The sequence below is a fragment of the Lutra lutra genome, chromosome 11 (genome assembly GCF_902655055.1).
Source record: "Lutra lutra chromosome 11, mLutLut1.2, whole genome shotgun sequence".
Taxonomy (NCBI): Eukaryota; Metazoa; Chordata; class Mammalia; order Carnivora; family Mustelidae; genus Lutra; species Lutra lutra.
This window is the reverse complement of record NC_062288.1, coordinates 107,288,781-107,307,707: the sequence shown is the minus strand read 5'-3', so window position 1 is coordinate 107,307,707 and position 18,927 is coordinate 107,288,781. Positions and strand designations below refer to the sequence as shown.

Below are 18,927 nucleotides of genomic sequence, written 5' to 3'. Positions count from 1 at the left end.
CCAGTTTCTGCACCACTTCCCACGGAGGCCATTGTCCCGTCGCGGAGGAGCTTTCCTGAAATCATCTACGCCATGGCCGCCCGGCCACCCTGCGCTACGGACATGACAAGGCTTCGACACGTGGGCTAGTTCGACACTAGCCTGCTCGCTAGTGCCTGTGCTCCGGGCTGGAACCAGAGGCCCAAGAAAGGCTCTGAATCCACACCTCCTCTCACTTCCCCACTTCGGGGAGACTGTGATGCATCTTGTGCTTGCCGTCCGTGTATTACCTGGGCCCCACGAGCCCACGGTGCTGCTTTCCTGCACAACTACCAGCCCTTACTCCACGTGCACCAACAACGGGAACCAAATGAGCAGGCAGTGAGTGATTCAAAGACAAAGGACCTGGGAAACCGTCAGGTAAAGGACCCCCAAAGCCCCAGACCCTCTGCCTTATCAGATGGCAAGGCTGTTTCCAGAGACGGCAAGGGGACAGCATGTGGTCATCTCCGCTCCCGTCTCGGCGACGCTGGAACAGCGACCCAAGTCTCACACCGTGTTGGATCGGTCCTGGGCTTCCAGGGTGAAGGCATATTTACACCTCTCAGTATGAACCAGGGCAGCTCTCCTGCGCTGTGCTTCCCGCCCCTCCTGAGTGCGGCTGGACAGCACTGGGGGGCGCACGGGCTCCCCACCCAAGTGCGCCCACTTCATCCTCGGGGCCCCGTCCTCGCCCTCTGGAAGGGCGGAAGCGCTGCTGTGACCAGCCCAGGGTCATGCGGCGCGGCAGCAGAACCAGGGCCTGAACGAGGTCTTGCGCCTCAAGTTCATGCTCTGGGCGCAGTGACACTCAGGGACCACCTTAAACCCTGAGCCCTTCCTTAGCAGAGATACGTGTACAAACTCGTGGTCTAAAATTTCACATTCGTTTTTAGGCAGGCTAACAGCCATACTGATTTCACCGAAGAAAACAAGTTGGGGAGAAACCCTCGTATTTCCGAAAGGAAAATTAACGTGACCTACCAACATAATGGAGTATTTGCATGTTAGAACTCTCTAAGTCACGGTATTTCATGTACTTAAACCCGTACAGAGGACTGTTTCTGTATCTGCCGCTGCAGGAATCCGGAAGGTGTCCCCCAAAGATCAGCTGCTTTCCAGGGACTGTTTCCTTGCTAGACCCTTCAGTGCAATTATCCCTCTGCGCGGCCACCCACAATCTCTTTATTCAGCGGGCACTGAATCATCACTTCGCACTTCTGCTTCTAACCGGTTCCAGTGTTACCCAAGCTGCTCTAACAGACACTTATGTGGGCGACGTCTCACTGTCACCGTCTATCTCAGAAGGAAAGTGGGAAACACTCCCGCCAGCAGAGGCTGTGGGCAGGTCACTATAGAACCGCCCGGTTCATTGGTGAACCACGCCAGCAGGCGGCCCGAGACAGGGACCCGCGGCCTCGCTCCCGCCGTGTTCACGGTGTCCTCACGCCGCGACACACAAGTCTGATTGCGTAGAGCGAAACTTCGGCGGTTTCAGATGGAAGGGGTGGGAACAAATGCCAAGTAAGTGAGCCATAACCAGGATGGGGCTCTGTCCTCCCCGTTCTCATCTCCTCTCCCGGCGCCAAGGTCAGTTCTCCAGAATGCCCAGAGGTGTCCGAGTGAGACAGGGAAGCAGGAGGCCAAGGTGGTGTCATTTCCCTTATTTCCACTTAGGATTTAATCCACACCTATTTCTTAAAAGGTGGCTTTTTGTTGTTGTTTTTGAAGATTTTACTTATTTGAGAGACAGTGTGAGCTCATGCACAGTGTGGGGGGTGGAGGGCAGAGGGAGAAGAGAGAGAGAGTCCCAAGCAGACCCCTGCCGGGCATAGAGCCCCTGATGTGGGGCTCGATCTCACGACCCCAAGATCATGACCTGAGCCGAAACCAGTCGGACGCTTCACCGACTGAGCCTCCCCGGTGCCCCAGGAAATAAGTAGCCGTTTAAAGGCCAAGAAACAGACTAAAACTCAAGTACCACGAAGGCAGGCAGAACACCCAGAGTTTAGAACGAGGACGCATAAATCTGAGTATGCTTCTCATCTCTGCTCCCGAAGACATCCCTGTTGTGGGGCCAAGCGACGGTTCAGCAGTCCCAGGATCGAATCTCAGCTTCCTGGGAGGGGAGGCTCAGGGGTTTTTATTTTTCTTTTCTTTTTAAAGGATTTTATTTTTTTAAAGTAATCTCTACATCCAACATGGGGCTCGAGCCCACAACCTGCAGATCAAGAGTCACACATTCCTCTGACCAATCCGGGCGGGCGGCCCTCAGGTGTTTCCTTGTTACTCATTTCCTGCCGGCTCTGAAACGCACGTGTTTAGCCCGCTGTACCCTGAGGAACTGAAATCCTGCAAACCAGGATTTGGACTCAAACGCTGGGTCTCCTTCTGCGTATGTCCTTGCCCTTTCTAAAGCCCAAGGCCTCTAACTGTTCTCCACAACGGCAGGAGAACGCGACTCGCTGGCGTCCGTCCACCTTCTCTTGTATGCCCCTAAGCTTAGCTGCTGCTTCTTTTTCCTTTTTTTTTTAAGAAGATTTTATTTATCTGACAGACAGAGATCACAAGTAGGCAGAGAGTCAGGCAGAGAGAGAGAGAAGGGGGGAAGCAGGCTCCCTGCTGAGCAGGGATCTCTCCAGGACCCTGAGATCACGACCCGAGCCGAAGGCAGAGGCTTTAACCCACTGAGCCCCCCAGGCGCCCCTTGACTACAGTTTTTTTTTTTTTTTAAGATTTTGTTATTTATTCATTTGACAGAGATCACAAGTAGGCAGAGAGGCAGGCAGAGAGAGAGGAGGAAGCAGGCTCCCCGCCAAGCAGAGAGCCCGATAGGGGGCTCGATCCCAGGACCCTGGAATCATGACCTGAGCCGAAGGCAGACGCTTTAACCCACTGAGCCACCCAGGCGCCCCTTGACTACAGTTTTAATATGAAGTTACTTTTAAGGTCGCAAAGCTGATGACCTTTGAAAGCCTGAATTAAAAACCAGCAACAGAAATTTACAAAGATTAATGGTAATGAGCGTTCGTAGTTAGAACTATTAGGTTCAGAGAAGATTACTCATCTACATAAGAATGGCAGGAACACTGCTTCTCCCTACAAAACAGAGCTATTTGTCTAAAAACCAAAAATTAGAGAAGCACGTTGGCCACTTTAAAATCTGGTAAAACGAGACATTAACAAGTACGACTTCAAAGGTCCTCCAACAATCCGGTTTGTCGTACACGTCAAAAAAGGTTTTGCAAATTAGGGAACCATCTGAACGTATGCTAATGTACACAAAAGTACGCCGAATGCCCCCCACGCCAACCGCCCATTTCAGCAAGTCCCACCTGGTGGCCAGTCTAGCCCATCTCTACCTCCCCCCATGGCTCCGATCTCATCGCAATGCAAGGAAACCCTGGTGTCAGCAATCCTTCCATGCTGAGAACATTCCTAGCATACTCTTCCTAACAGCTGAAAAGTGGAAATAACTCAAATGTCCGTCAACTGGGAGACTGGCGTCCCCACACGACGGAGTGCCGCTCAGCTGGACAGAGGGACGAGCAGGGGCTCCTACGGCAAGGGAAAGCAGCAGCCACGAAGGGCCACGGCCACAGGGTTCCCGTCCCGCGCCGCAGGTGGGGTAGCCAAGCGTGCGCACAGCAGGCAGGTCGTGCTCACCCATGCGGGGTGGGATGGGCCTGCTAATGTGCACCGGCTTCTCTGGGGAGAGGAAACCATCCTGACTGGAGAGCTGAGGAGGGCGGCGCACCCGGAACGCGCTGACCTGCACCATCCTCAAAAGTGTGATTTTGTGATATGCAAATCATGCCCCAACAGTGCTGTCATCTAAAAAAATCAGTTTCGATCTCTAACATGTAGGCGTTTTTTGTTTGTTTGTTTTTTTAAGATTTTATTTATTTATTTGACAGACAGAGATCACAAGTAGGCAGAGAGGCAGAGAGAGAGAGAGGAGGAAGTAGGCTCCCCGCTGAGCAGAGAGCCCGATGTGAGGCTCGATCCCAGGACCCTGAGATCATGACCTGAGCCGAAGGCAGCGTCTTAACCCACTGAGCCACCCAGGCGCCCTGTTTGTTTTTAAGAAGAATAAAGACATGGGGCACCTGGGTGGCTCCAATGGTTAAGTGTCTGCCTTCGGCTTGGGTCGCGATCTCAGGGTTCTGGGATCGAGCCCCATGTTGGGCTCCCTGCTCAGCTGGGAGTGTGCTTCTCCCTCTCCCTCTGCTGCTCCCTGTGCTCATGCTGTCTCTTCCTCTCAAATGAATAAATAAAATGTTTTTAAAAAAGGGGGCACATGGGTGGCTCAGTCATTGGGCGTCTGCCTTCGGCTCAGGTCGTGATTCCAGGTTCCTGGGATCGAGCCCCACATTGGGCTCCTTGCTCAGTGGGAAGCCTGCTTCTCCCTCTCCCACTCCCCCTGCTTGTGTTCCTTCTCTCGCTGTCAAACAGGTAGACAAAATCTTTAAAAAAAAAAAAAAAAAAAAGAGGATAAAGACAGCAAGACCAACCAGACTGATCACGCAGGCCAGCGGTCGGGGTCAGAGCACCCGAGGTCCACCGAGAATGGGCAAGGAACAGAGGTGCACAGGGACCCTTGGGGCTCCTGTCGAGAAGGGGCTACCCTCAGTCCCCGGGGCCAAGAGCCAGACGAGCAGCAGGCCCGGGAAGAGAATCCCAGAGGACTGGGGCCGTGGCCCATGCGTCTCCAGCCCCCCACGCCCCACGTCGAGCCCTCCAGGCACTGGACGGCACCGGAGCACTTCCACACGGGAGGACACCTGCCGCCCTGCGGGAACGGCAGCAGCGTCAGAACAGGCCCCTCACCTGCGCCTCCCCCAGGTCGTTGTTCACCACGGTGAAGTTCAGCCCCAGCTCCTCTACGTCGCCTTCATAGCTCTTGAGGAAAAGCAGATTCTTGTACACTTCAGGGTCGAGCGAGGCCAGATGATGGATGTCCACATCCGCGCTGGTGCCGAGCAGTTTGGACAGGAAGAAGCCGGCGAAGGGCAGTTCCACCAGCATGTTTTCATAGAGCGCCTGCAAACGAGAACACGGAGCAGTGGTTAGTGTCGGAGGGGCTCCTCTTTCAGCCTGCCCACCGCTGAAGCCACCCACCCCGAGATTCCGCAGAACCCGGACGGACGGCAGACATGCTCCTTGCCATGCCCACGATGGCGGGTGCGGACACCAGCGGGCATCCTCCGCACGAGGCCAGGCTGGCCGCCCGGTACGTGTGTGCAGGGCATCGTACGTGCTAACGCGGACGTGGAGTGCACTTCGGGGTGCCTCGCAGAGCGTGCGCGCCCACGGACACTCCAGAGCCACATCGCCCGTGCGGCCACAGAGGGGCATGTGTTCCTGCAGACGCTTCGCAGGCATCGGGGGCTCTGAGGGCTGCTCGGCGAAGCCCCTTGCGGGCGGCCTGGAATGACAGCTCAGCGCCTTGGAGTTCCGTGGGCCGGAAGTCTAACTCCAGGTGGCAGCAGGCACATCCCCTTGGCAGGCCTCCTTGTCTTCTCTGATGTTGCTAACTGTACCCTGTGGTCCCCGGCTTTTGGCTGAGTCACTCCAAACTCGGCCTCTTCGAGAGGCCGTCTTCCCTGGGTGCGTGTCTGCATCTCCCCCCACTTCTCTCACAGAGACCAGTCACTGGCTTTGGGGAGCCATTCTTAACCTAGTGTGACTCACAGGAAAGGTTCACTGGCAAATAACATCAGGTTCACAGGTACGGTGGATTAGGATGGAACCCCATCTTTTTGGGGGTCACAATTCAACCAATGACCACAGGCTGGACCGGCTCGGTGGCCACTTCCCCACTCAGACTTTGTAGCAAAGAAGGAACATAGCGTGTGCACGAGTGAGGGCAGCTGTGCGAGGGATGGACCGCATGTGATTCTCAATGTCATGAAATACTAGTCTTCTGACTTTTCCAGCCCCCAGGAGGAAAATCGTTCTCAGCACCTGACCACACAACTGGGGCAGTCTGCCCCGCCCCGCCCAAAGACGAAGGGACCAGGCCCCGGGGCTCACAGGCACTTGTGCGGCCACGGTGGGTGAGCGTGTGGCGGAGCTGGCGTCAAACCCAGACGCCCCGACGGAGGACTTCTCCACTCGGAGTTACTGCCCACTGTTCTGCTGAAGGGCCACATGCATAACTGTCTTTTTACTTGTGTATGTTAAAGCATGATTTCCATAGAGTAAAATAAAATGTACAACCTCTAAGAGTACAGCCAGACGAATTACCTGGTTGTGCCCGTGCAGTGGCCACTTGGGTGAAAATACAGAGCACCTCCCCTCCCCCAACTTCCCATGAGAGCTCCCTCCTGTCCCTCACGTCACCCCCCTTCTGTGGCCACCCCACCCCCAAAACCCCCTCCAAGGGCATCAGACAGCCCTTGTCTGCCTCTCACTGTGTAAGGCTGTTTGTTCTTTCCCATGAGGCCATGCAGCATCTCCAGCCCTGGGCCTGCTGATGGATGTGGGGGTTGCGTCCCATCTGGGGCTAGGGTAAAGAAAGCTGCTGGACCATCAGTGCGAGGCTTTCTGTGGGTCTGCGCTCTGCTTCCTTAAGGACAGACTGAAGACCTGCTGACCCAGGGGGAGTGCCAGGCATGGGTGTGTTCAGCTGCATTGGGAAAGGACACGCTGTTTTCCAAGCACAACCATGTCCCACCATGACCAGCAATGCAGGAAGCTTCCAGCTGGTCCAGACCCTTGTTGATGATCAGTGTTGTCAGCCTTTTTAAAGTTCAGTTATGGGGCGCCTGGGTGGCTCAGTGGGTTAAGCCTCTGCCTTCGGCTCAGGTCATGATCTCAGGGTCCTGGGATTGAGTCCCGAATCGGGCTCTCTGCTCACCAGGGAGCCTGCCTCCTCCTCTCTCTCTCTGCCTGCCTCTGCCTACTTGTGATCTCTGTGTTAAATAAATAAAATCTTTAATTTAAAAAAAGAAAAAAAAAACGTTCAGTTATCCTGGTTTGTACGAGGGGGTATCTCACTATGGTTTTAATCTGCATTTCCCAGATGACCGGTGGTGCTAGATAAATTCAGTGACTATTACTATATTCATCTCCAGATTCTCTGTCCACAGGCTGGGGGACAAGGGATGCAGGTTTTCCAACACGACGGCAGGTTCATCTTGCATGCTAAATACGCCTATGGTCTAAAGCTGTAAAATGCAACGAGGGATCAGAAGTGGGTTGTAAAGTTTTCAGAAACATTCTTATCATTTTCTTCTACATAGGAGAATACGTTCTAATGTACCCAAGCTACTACGTGCTGAGGCCAGCTCCAGGCCAGGTGACACGCTCAGCACACACCAGCTGTGTCCTCTCCATCCGGCCTATCTGGAAGGTCTCCTAAGCAGAAAGCAACAGTCCCTCTTCTACAGAAGCCGAGGGGAAACCTGGATTTCCAAGCCCATGGCCCTTTCTGCTTGTATAAGTATGGTCTGCAGAGACGTGAGAATGACAGGGAGAGGGGACTCACCACCCCCACGCAGTAGCTGGGGTGCAGGAGACAGAGCCTGAGGCACACATTCTCATCTGGGGGACGGTGGGGAGCCCTGCTGCAGGAAGTACTCAGGGAGCTGTGCCGCAGGCGTATGCAGAGATCTTCTCTAAGTCGCCGCTGGAAGACCCAAGGGTCACCAGGCTGCGCCGGGAACGCCGCCCCCAGAACGCTGCCACAAAACCAAACTGTCATCCCTGGGGCGGTCATTCAGCGGTTCACTCGACCCTGTCCGCACACGCAAGAGGTGAGCCACGAGGCTCTGGTGACGCAGCTGTGCAAGCGAACTTACAGGAGACTGGCAGCTCCCGGGGGCAGGGGCTCCAGCCCTCCGAGCCACCAGCCCCCGCGCCACCCTTTGAGTTGGGCCTGGGAGCCCTGCCCTGGCAACGGGGACTCAGCTGGGTCACGTCCCTGTGCACCCTTTCCGCATGGGCAACAGGTGGTGGGGGCACCAGTCTGTACACCCCCGAGCCTTAACACGCCAAGAAAAGGACCCTCACGCAGCGGCTTCCCAGTCCCTCCTACGCCCCCAGGAATGCTCAGGTTCACCTTGAGTGAGACCTACACTTTCAAGTCTCTTCCACTCTCAGGACTGGAAGGAACCAGAAAAGAGCCCTTAAACATGGTCCTGCACTGGGTTCTCGCCTTGGAACGCCACTGGCGCCCAGTGCGGATGAGCCCTTCTCCCTGAGGTGAACGCACCGAGGACGCCGGGTTCACTCTCTGTTAACTACGTACTTCATGGTGCCCCCAGGCCCATCGGACTCAGATGTTCTCTGTCTGCCAGGGAAACCGAACTGTTACGTCCCTGGGCTTCTATTTCTGATCTGAAGACTAATGAGCACCCAATTAGTTCTGAAAATGCGGCAGAACAGGACTTGTGAGTGAGAATGAGCAACACGACAGCGGCCAGCACTTAACCTGTCCACTGGTAACGCCAAGAAGGGGCTGTTCTGAGAAACTGCAGTTTGTTCGGTTAAGAACGGCTAACGCTATAACCTGCAGCCCTCAGGAATCCCATTATTTCCAAATGAGTGATGGCCTCAAAGCCAAGAAGAAGGTTCTGTCCCAGCTGTCACGATTGATTCCAGGTGTTGAAGGAAAGCGGCACCCGGACAGCGGACTTTAAAGCAAACTGGGAGCGTAAATCACGGGACGCTCGATACGTAAGGTCATTGTTTGCCACTTCCGCATCAGTAACAATAAACCAGGGAAATCCGTTAGATGGATCCGAGCTACCTGAATTTTAAACAGAAATCCCACTGTGACTCATAAAATGTAAATGCCGAGGTGCGATTTTTTACATAAGGCAGGTTTAGGCCTTCAGAGCATTTAATACACAAGCACTAATGAATGATAGCACTAAGAACTCGATTGCAGGGGCGCCTGGGTGGCTCAGTGGGTTAAGCCGCTGCCTTCGGCTCAGGTCATGATCCCAGGTCCTGGGTTCAAGCCCCACATCGGGCTTTCTGCTCAGCGGGGAGTCTGCTTCCTCCTCTCTCTCTGCCTGCCTCTCTGCCTACTTGTGATTTCTCTCTGTCAAATAAATAAATAAAATCTTTAAAAAAAAAAAAAAAAAAAAAAAAAAAAAAAAAAAAAAAAAAAAAAAAAAGAACTCGATTGCATCAGCTAAATGGATTATAAATTAAATTTCCATAATGTATGCAACTTAGATACAAATGAAAGCGTAAATCAAGGTATTTTCTAAACACAGGTTAATTATACAGTTTCAAAACTGCCTATTTTTTATGCAAAAGAATCCACTTAGCATTTTTCACCCTGGCCTTGGTTCTCAGCCAGCTGAACCACGGCTGTCCCAGCAGCTCATCAATCACGACTCGTCGGGGAAAGAGTCACAATAGGTATATGGAAGAAACCTGTAACGTATTTTTCAGCTGTCTGTCCTTTATGAGTGTCTATAGCTAGAAATTGTGCCAAAATGATTTGAAATAAAAAGGATTAATTACAGTAGAAGCCTTTTAATATAAGTGAGTCCGTCGCAATGCGGTTAATGCTGTGGCACTGCTGGGAGAGTGAGTGGGAGCCGCACGGGCACTTCTGTTTGCTGCCAAAGAACGTCAGTAATTTACTACATTAAGAATCAATAAAAAAATAATGCTTTTCAAATGCATCTCTATCAATCTTCAGGTAGTTCTAAAGCGAACATTTATAACTTAATCTAAAAACTATATCAGAGTTGTCTTGTGTTAAAGCCACCCTAACTGAGCAAAATGATGATAATTTTAATTATTTCAGATCATGCTAACCTTGGAGTTTAAAAAAATAAAAAAAGAAATGTACGGAAGGACGTGGGCTGGTCGTGCTGCCTCCGTAACAGCTGTGCTTCCACAAGAGCGACCGAGCGGGAAGCACGGCCTCCGTGTGGCCAGAAACTCCCACAGGGCAGAAAACACCCCTCATCCTTAATGCCCGAGTCTATGTACAACATACGGCATCCCAATCATTTGAGAGACATCTATTAAGTGACAACTATGGCCTTGGGACTACTTTCCACCTTTGGATTCCACAACCGTGAATTTGTTTGCAGAAACCCATTTCTTCTCTTCTGAGACACTTCAGGTTATGCAGAACTATGTATGTGTCACGCTTCATTTCAAACCCTGGGTCTTCGCAATCCCATCCCAGAGGTCTTCCCACACTGCTCACAGCTCTCATCGGCACAGTGGCAGCGCTGCCCAATGTTCAGATCTGCGCTATGGGGCCATGTCCCATTGTCCCCATGTCTCTCCTGCACGCCGTTACCACCCAAGACAGCGAGGCAGCCCCTCCAGCTCCACACTCTCTTACACTCTTGGACACCCTACAGTACTTCTCGAAATAGGGACTCTGGGATGCCTGGGTGGGTCATTGAAGCATTCATCTGCCTTCGGCTCAGGTCATGATCCTGGGGTCCTGCGATGGAGCCCCGTGTTGGGCTCCTTGCTCAGTGGGGAGCCTGCTTCTCCCTCCACCTGCTGCTTCCTGAGCTTATCTTTTTTTTTTTTAATATTTTATTTATTTATTTGACACAGAGAGAGAGATCACAAGTAGGCAGAGCAGCAGGCAGAGAGAGAGGGGGAAGCAGGCTCCCTGCCGAGCAGAGAGCCTGATGCGGGGCTTGATCCCAGGACCTTGAGATCTTGACTCGAGCCAAAGGCAGAGGCTTAACCTACTGAGCCCCCCAGGAGCCCCTCCCTGGGCTTGTCTTGCCTTCTCTCTCCCTAATAGACAGATAAATAAATGAAATCTTAAAAAACAGAAACAGAACATGGGGCGCCTGGGTGGCTCAGTGGGTTAAGCTTCTGCCTTCAGCTCAGGTCATGATCCCAGGATCCTGGGATCGAGCCCCACATCGGGCCCTCTGCTCCACAGGGAATCTGCTTCCTCCTCTCTCTCTGCCTGCCTGCCTACTTGTGATCTCTGTCAAGTAAATAAATAAAATCTTAAAAAAAAAAAAAAAACAGAAACAAAACAAAACAAAAACCAACCCAGAACAAAAAACCCCGAAACAGTGACTCTGTCCATTCACAATTCAGCAAATGTCGGAGCAGGGTCCAGTGGCTCTGGTGTTCAGAGAAAAGGCATCACTGAAACCCTGAGCTTCAAGGCAGGGTGCTGGCACGGCCCTCCTCTTCCCTGCAGAGGCTCCCAAGTGGCCTGGAGCAGAGCGCCTGGGCCCTGCCCATGGCCCGAGAGCCCTTCTCTGAGACCGGCCCTCCCGTGCCTCCCGTCACACCAGCAGCACAGGGCGCTGAGCGGGGGCTCCTCGGGCCACACCAGCCACTCAGGCCGGAAGAAAAGCCTTCCCTGAGGACAGGGCTTCACTTGCTCAGGCCAACTGCCAGTGTGCACTTGATGCTTTGGCAGCTTTAGTTTACAAAACCGTCCTCTTTCAGAAACCCGCAGGGGATCCTGGTGGGTGGGGCATGAAGGTCCAGTTCTCAGATCCTATCTTCCTCGCTGGACACCCAGAGATGAGCCACGCCGTGGGGTGAGCTGGCTGAGCCGAGCGCCGAGGCTTCCCTGCCGCGTGCGTCTCACCGCGCTCTCCCGGCTCCGCCCGCTCTGCCCACAGAGGCATTTCTGGAAGACCAGGAACCAAAAGGTTCGCCAAAGTGACCCACCATGAGAGTGACTACCTGGGAGATGTGGGACAGTTGTTACGTCCCTGCCTCTGAAAGATCCATCAGGAGTTGAGGAAACCACGGAGGCTCCGTTAAAGGACCCCACACGGCAGAACCATCTTCACTAGCGAAAAGGAAACATTTCTCGGGTTTGAAGGCTCCTTTACCACACAGGATAGTAAAATACAGACAGAAATCTGCCACCCTCCCTCCCTTGAAATTCGAGGATATGGATGTCCCTCCAGGATAAGTAACTTCGCTGTGGCCGGGCACTGAGAACTTCTCCTACAGGCTGGTGACACACAGCACTGCTATAGCTCCTCTGGCCGAAACCACCCCCAGAACCCCAGCCCACAGCGAGTTCTCCTTCCGCTAACTCCTCTGACACGTCCCGGCTCGAGCAAAATCACGGCATCACACTGTTTTCTGGTAACAGCTCTCCTGAGACAGGATTCACGTACCGGACAATCCACTCATCTAAAGTGAACAAGCCAATGGCTCTCACTCTTACACAACCATCAGCACGATTAACTTCCGCACACTTTCATCGCCAGCCAAAGAAACACTTCACTCCGTCGTGGGCCTCCTTTCTCACACCCTCCGAGCCTGCGACGATCATTATCGACCTTCTCACTGCACAGATCTCCCTCTCTGGACATTTCAGATGGACGGATCCCCCGGCGGTGGTCTCTGTGATTCGCGCTCGTCACGGAGCCTGTTCTGCCCTGGTGTCCCCGCGGCCGTCAGGACTCCCTCCTTCCCACGGCCAAGTCGTTGCCAGTGGAGTGGATGCACCGAGTCTGTTCTCCTTCGTCAGATGATGGACATTCGACCCATTTCTCCGTGTGGGCTTTTACAGAGGAAGCCACCGTGAGCACTTTCTGCCTGAACACAAGCTGGTTGGCCCAGAAGGCAGGTCTGTGTGACCTGGACCAACCCGCCCGTGTCCCGAGGGGCCGCACTGACGCGTGCGCGCTGCTTCCCCACGTCCTGGCCAGCACCAGGTGCCTCCTTCTGTCCTCGTGGGCATGAGGTGGTCTTGCGCTGCGGTTTAGGTGTGCGCTTTCCTGATGACTAATGAGGGCGAGCACGTTTTCATGTGTTTTACGGCTCACTCGTTTACCTTCTTTGGAGAAATGTCCATTTGGGTCCTTTGCCCATCCTAAAATTCGCTTCTCTGTATCATGGAGTCCCTGCTCTATCCTAGCCCAAGTCTCTTATCAGATAGGAATGCGAATGCTTCCTCCTTTCAGTCTCTGGATGGTGTTCTTTGGAGCAAAAAGTTTCTGATGAAGTCCAACCTATTTTTTTCTTTTTGTGTTTCTGGTTTCGTTTCTAAGAAAAAGGATTATTCCCGACAATATTGCAATGTTTAGCACTGTTTGCAGGGTGGGCTGTGCTAGGCTTTTTTTTTTTCTTTTAAAGATTTGTTGGGGCGCCTGGGTGGCTTAGTAGTTTAAGCCTCTGCCTTCGGCTCAGGTCATGATCCCAGGGTCCTGGGATTGAGCCCCACATCGAAGTAGCAGGAAGCCTGCTTCTCCCTCTCCCTCTGCTGCTGCTCCCCCCACCTATACTCTCCCTCTGTCAAATAAATAAATACAATCTTAATAAATAAAAATCTGTTTATTTACTTGAGAGAGAGAGCAGGTACGCAGGGGAGAGGCCGAGGGGGAGAAGTGGCCTCACACGCCTGCCACCCCCTGTCTCTGGCTTTGACTCTCCTGCGGCTGGGCCTCCTGCATTCCTCCCAGGGCTACCAGCTCCCTGCCCTTGATCCTGACTCAGGGCCGTCTCCTGCACACTCTGACCCTGACCTTGACCCGGCAGCCGCCTCCCATCCACTCTCCTGTGCCTTTCTCTCTGCCACCTGCTGTCTTCTGTCCCACCCAGGTACCCAGTCTTCAGGCCTGTCCTAAGTGTCCCTCCCTGATCTGGTTTCAAGCACCCCACACTCGGACTCCTTCCTGCCCAGTGTACACGGCCCCCACCGCTAACCACAACACCATCCCTCGTCTTGCCGCCTTCTCGTTCCCTGCCCTCGGATCCTCATGACCAGCCTCCTCTGACAGCCCGATTTAAACGTTCACGTTCATGATCACATCTTGTGCTCTCGACTCCCCTGTACCCAGCTCACCCGGCAAACACCGCCCACCCTGGGTTCAACCGACCGCCACACCTGCGTCAGTGCCCCCCCTCAATGATGCCGCCGCCTCGAGGGGGCCTGCCCACCCCCCGCCAGCAGTCCTCAGACTCCGCGGGGATCACATGAGGGCTGCTGGGCCCAGCAGGCCAGGGGCAGAGTCCACGAAAAGGCTTGACCGACAAGCCCCACGCAGGACCGCTCTCGGGAACCAGCCCTCGAGACCCCTACCGCCCCCTCACCTCACTGTCCGTCCCCACCTTCACCCGACCAAGGGTCTCAAGGGAGCGGACGCACTCAGAAGGACCGTCCGTGGGCTCCCCGCTCCCACATGCGCGCCCCACGCTCCGGCCCCGCTTCCGCACAAACAGCCCAAGCCCCGCCAGGGAGCCTCCCCAGCGCGGCCGCCCGCACGGCCCCGGCGCCAACACCCGGCCTGCTCTGCGCTCGGCGCGGCTAAGCCCCGTGCGGACCCCGCTGAAGCCGCCGCGAGATTCTCTCCGGAGACGCGCTGCTCCGCGCTGCCTGTCCAGCGCTGGCCTCCCCGCCGCGGCCGCGCGGAGTCTGCTGCAGGACAGCGCCATCGGGCACTCGGCCCTACAGAGCGGTTCAGCAGCCGTCCGCCGAGAAAGTGCCTGGTACCCGGCAAGAGAAAGTGGCGTCACTGGCCTGGGCCCCGAGGAGAAGGACTGCTACAGCGCCCACCCCATCGTCTGCGCCGTCCTCCCAGCCCGCCCAGAACTGCTGGGGCTCGGGCGCCCCGAGCTCTGACGACACACCCCCGTCCATCCGCGGCCGCACGTCTGGGGGCATCTGGGCCGTGTGGGCCCACGTCGTGCAGCGGGGCCGGAGCCTCTCCCGCGTCCGGCGACACACGCGTCTCTCTGCTGGGAGCGGCTCCGGAGCTTGGGGCTCGGCCCATGACCGGGCACTTCGGGGAGACACGGCCCCGTGCGCCGAGGCTCCACGCAAGCGTCCCGAGCACAGCGAGGGCTCCCCTCTTGGGCCTGTGTCTGACACCACCTGTCGTCTCGCCCTGGAAGCGCGCCGTGATGTGGCCTCGGAAACACCACGCTCACGCGGTTGCTCCCGCAGCCTCCGGCAGCCTCTGAACTCTCGGCCCGGCCCGGGACTCAGCTCTGCGCTTCCGCCTCCGGCTACTCCCATGCCCTGGGCGGCACCGCAGGGTCTCACCACCCTAAGCCCCACCTGAGCGCTGGCTCAGCTCGGACCGTGCCCCCCACCTTGGGGCCCCCACCCTCAACGGCACACTCTGCTGGCCTCTCGGGCCTCAGGAGAAACAGGCACCTCCTCACCCCTTCCCAAGTCCCCCCACATGGCCGATGACCCTCCATTCTCTGGTTGCGTGTAGCCCCGCTGCCCCTCCCCCCACGCCCCCACATTTGGATTTTTAGCAAACCCCTCGGGTCTTCTCTCCACCACCACATCCCAGGACGAAGGAGCTCATGACCAGTCAACCTGGGGGCCGGGGACGCCTCACATGGGTCTCTCCGTGTGACTTCCTGCTGCTGTCGAAGCTCCTCGTCACGGCAGAGGCAAGGGGACCCGCTGAACCCAATTCACACCCCATCGCTGCTCCGCTGCTGAAACCAGCAACCCGGCGGCCTGGTCTCACTCGAGAGCTTTGGCGCAGGGACCGCTTGCTGCCTCCCAGGCGAAGCTGATCGCTGCCGCAGGAACGAGAGCAACACTGTCCGTCTTTACTTGGTCCACTTCTCAAAAAATTACTAATTTGCTAATTCTAAATTAGTATTTTTAAAAAGATCTTACTTATTTTAGAGAGAGAAAAAGCGTGCGTGTGCGTGCAGGCGCATACCTAAGCGGGACAGAGGGAGAGGGACGAGCAGGCTCCCTGACAAGCACGGGGCCCGAGGGAGGCTCGGTCTCTGCACCCTGGGACCACGGCCTGAGCTGACGCCAGGAGTTGGACGCTGAACTGGCTGTGCAACCAGCACCCCCTCCCCAAATCAGTACTTAAATGTTCAGAAAGGAATGTCCTTGCTTCGGAAGCACATATACTAAATGCTCAGAGGGACCGACGTGGGCTTTACGTTATTTTTGGATATTTACTGTTCTTACTGCACAAATGAAGACCAGAGATGAGCAGCAGACTTTAAAGGAGGACCAGCAAGCCTGTGTTTCTAATTTTCTTTCTTTCTTTCTTTTTTTAAAGATTTTATTTGACAGACAGAGATCACAAGCAGGCAGAGAGGCAGGCAGAGAGAGAGGAGGAAGCAGGCTCCCCGCCGAGCAGAGAGCCCGATGTGGGGCTGGATCCCAGGACCCTGAGACCATGACCCGAGCCGAAGGCAGACACCCAACAACTGAGCCCCCCAGGCGGCCCTGTTTCTAATTCTCACGGTGACGATTCAGCATGGCTTAGAGAAAGGAAAATGGCTTCAGTATAATGATACTGATCTGCACTTAATCAGCGTCAAATTTATGAGAAGGGACAGCTTAACAGTGAGCATTCTCTACACTTCACTCAGGAGCAGAAAGAATTTTGGTAAGTATCTCAGAGGGGCTAAAGCTACAGCAATACTTTTAGGTTGTGGAATCAACTGAATTCTGGAACATATGTGTGACTTTTACCATACAATCTAACTTAAATTTGCTTTTATTTCCCATTCAGTTTTGAAGAAATAAAATGAACGTAGACAGAACACCGTGGCCTTGACGGACAGGAGGAAGAGTGCAGAGAGGGGAGCCCTTCGTTGTTGAAGGGGCAGACTGGAAACCATGGGTATCGGCAGCCGTGAGGGCCGGCCCGGTCCTCAGAAGGGGCAGGAGTCCAACAAAGGGACCACTTTTAAGTTATGATGGTCTTTGATTTTTCTGCTTCCAAAAAAAGTTGAAGGTCAAGGAGAGCAAACTCATAATGAACCATCCACTGTGGAGAACTGGGAGATCCAGGGAAAGCTTGCTTGTGAAATTTGCTGACATCAAAGTAAAAAAAAAGTCTTAACATTGATTGGAAGGCTTGGGCTGAGCACAGAATGATCAACTATTTGCTGAATATTATGTTTAAAAAATCTAGGGGAAAAGATATATTAACTTTAGAGACAAGAGCACTTAGTCCGATGACAATCAGAGGAAGAAGCTCAATTACACTGACCCTTAATGAGTCTGAGAGTTCAAAACAAGATATTATAGAAGAGAAGCTTTGCCATTTAAGACCAATGGAACTTAAATCACCAGGACTCGCTTCAATCTACACTTTTAAAGGCTCAGCAAATTCAGTGAGCATTTTACAAAAGGACTCCAATGATATTCAAGAATAAATTTTCCCAGGTCTCAAAAATGCCAGGATAAAGTGTTAACTGTTACACTCTCTGCTACTTTACGTGTGCACTGTATGCTACTGAAACACGAAATTATAAACCACACGGAAGTTTCAGGGTCTTCTAATTAAAAATTGGAAATACATGACCAAGATATTATCAAATAATCTGATTTATAGGCATCCTGCTCCAATTAAATCAATATTCTGAAGCAAGGGGGGGAAAAGCCATTTTCAAATAGAATTCAAATATGATAAAAGAGCTCCTTCAATAAATTCCTGAACTTAATTGGCTTAAATGGACCTAGGTGCTTCTATCTGTAAAAAAAAAGTTCAAGATGACATTACCACATCCTTGAGCTGTTTATTTATTCCCTGTCTGAAGCCTGATTTACAGGCGATAAAACGCAATCACGACCCACACCAGAAGCAGGAATCATCTGCTAATGGAACTTCTAATTGAGAAGTGACCAGTGACATGAGGTAATTCTTTCCATGTAGGATTGCTCTTCCAGACCTCTTTGCACTTTATCACAGTAAACAATCACTAACATATGCATTAAAGAAAATTTAAATACATTATGACCCAATAAATATCATAATCAATCAATACACAATTTTCCTCCCCTAGGATTTAACGTGCAGACACCACACTATTAGGGCTAGACCGTTACGCTCACTTAGATAGGGACAATTTTTAACATGCTGGTACAAAGTTTAACCATTTGTAATCAGATAATAATCAGATGTTTTGGGAACTAGTATTCCCTTAGGAATTTCCAGAAAACTATCTAAGTAAAATCTTAAATACGTAAAACTAAATTGTCTACCATCCTCATAGAACTAGAGTTTCGTTACTGGTTCTGTCTAACCTTCACTATTTTATTATTTATTTTTTTAAAAAAGATTTTATTTATTTATTTGACTGACAGAGATCATAAGTAGGCAGAGAGGCAGGCAGAGAGAGGAGAAAGCAGACTCCCTGATGAGCAGAGAACCTGATGCGGGGCTCGATCCCAGGACACTGAGATGATGACCCAAGCCAAAGGCAGAGACTTAACCCACTGAGCCACCCAGGTACTCCTAACCTTCACTATTTTAAAGAGCTTCACTGAGATACGATTTACACTAACTTCATTTCTGGGAGGAAGGTGTAGATCCCTAATTCTCCCTGGAACCTGGTACACACCGCGGAGGAGAGTAGTAAGAGTGCTCTGCTGTCGGCTCTGGACCTCCAGGGCCCTGCAAGGACACTGCTTCCTTACAGCGTCTGCACCTGGGAACAGCGTGTCCATAAACAGGAAAAAATGAGTTTATCCTCACCGGACTTACAGAACTAATGGGCAGAAAACTTCAGCAAACCAGGACCATCTAATTATCTCGACTCTATGTTAATCAAGATTGGACAATTTGTACATTCAGGAAAAAAAAATAATAGCAAATTTTAGTAAGATTTAACTCATGCAAATAAAATCACTTCCCCTATTGTCCGTAACCACACTGTGAGAACCACTAAATTCAAGGGGTACTTCGGGGGCACCCGGCCAGCTCAGTCAGTGCAGCACACCACTATTCATCTCAGGGTCATGAGTTCCAGTCCCATGTGGGGGTGGGTGGGTAGAGATTAATTAAATAAATAAATAATACTTAAAAGATTTAGGAAGTATCTCAGTTTAGTCTAGCAAAATAAAGGCTTACCATTGTTATTTTAAAATTTAATTTCATTACTATTAATTTAGGAGATTCTCAGGCTCACCTTAATAGAAAGAACTAGTACATCATTTCAAAGATTTTCATGAAATGGGTTATAAAACATTATCGTCCGGGG

At 52.7% G+C, this 18,927-nt stretch overlaps 1 protein-coding gene across 5 annotated transcripts in view; it reads right to left on the bottom strand.

Annotated features, from left to right (window-relative positions):
- The window catches only part of UBE3C (ubiquitin protein ligase E3C), a 112,340-nt gene that overhangs the window by 19,158 nt on the left and 74,255 nt on the right, over positions 1 to 18,927 (bottom strand). For 4 of the 5 annotated variants that reach the window (XM_047696109.1, XM_047696106.1, XM_047696107.1 and 1 more), the window contains one exon: positions 4,849 to 5,061. The exons of the other annotated variant lie outside the window; for it this stretch is intronic. In XM_047696109.1, the coding sequence (XP_047552065.1) occupies positions 4,849 to 5,061 (213 nt within the window). The remainder of the gene's footprint in view (positions 1 to 4,848; positions 5,062 to 18,927) is intronic. 5 annotated transcript variants of the gene reach the window in all.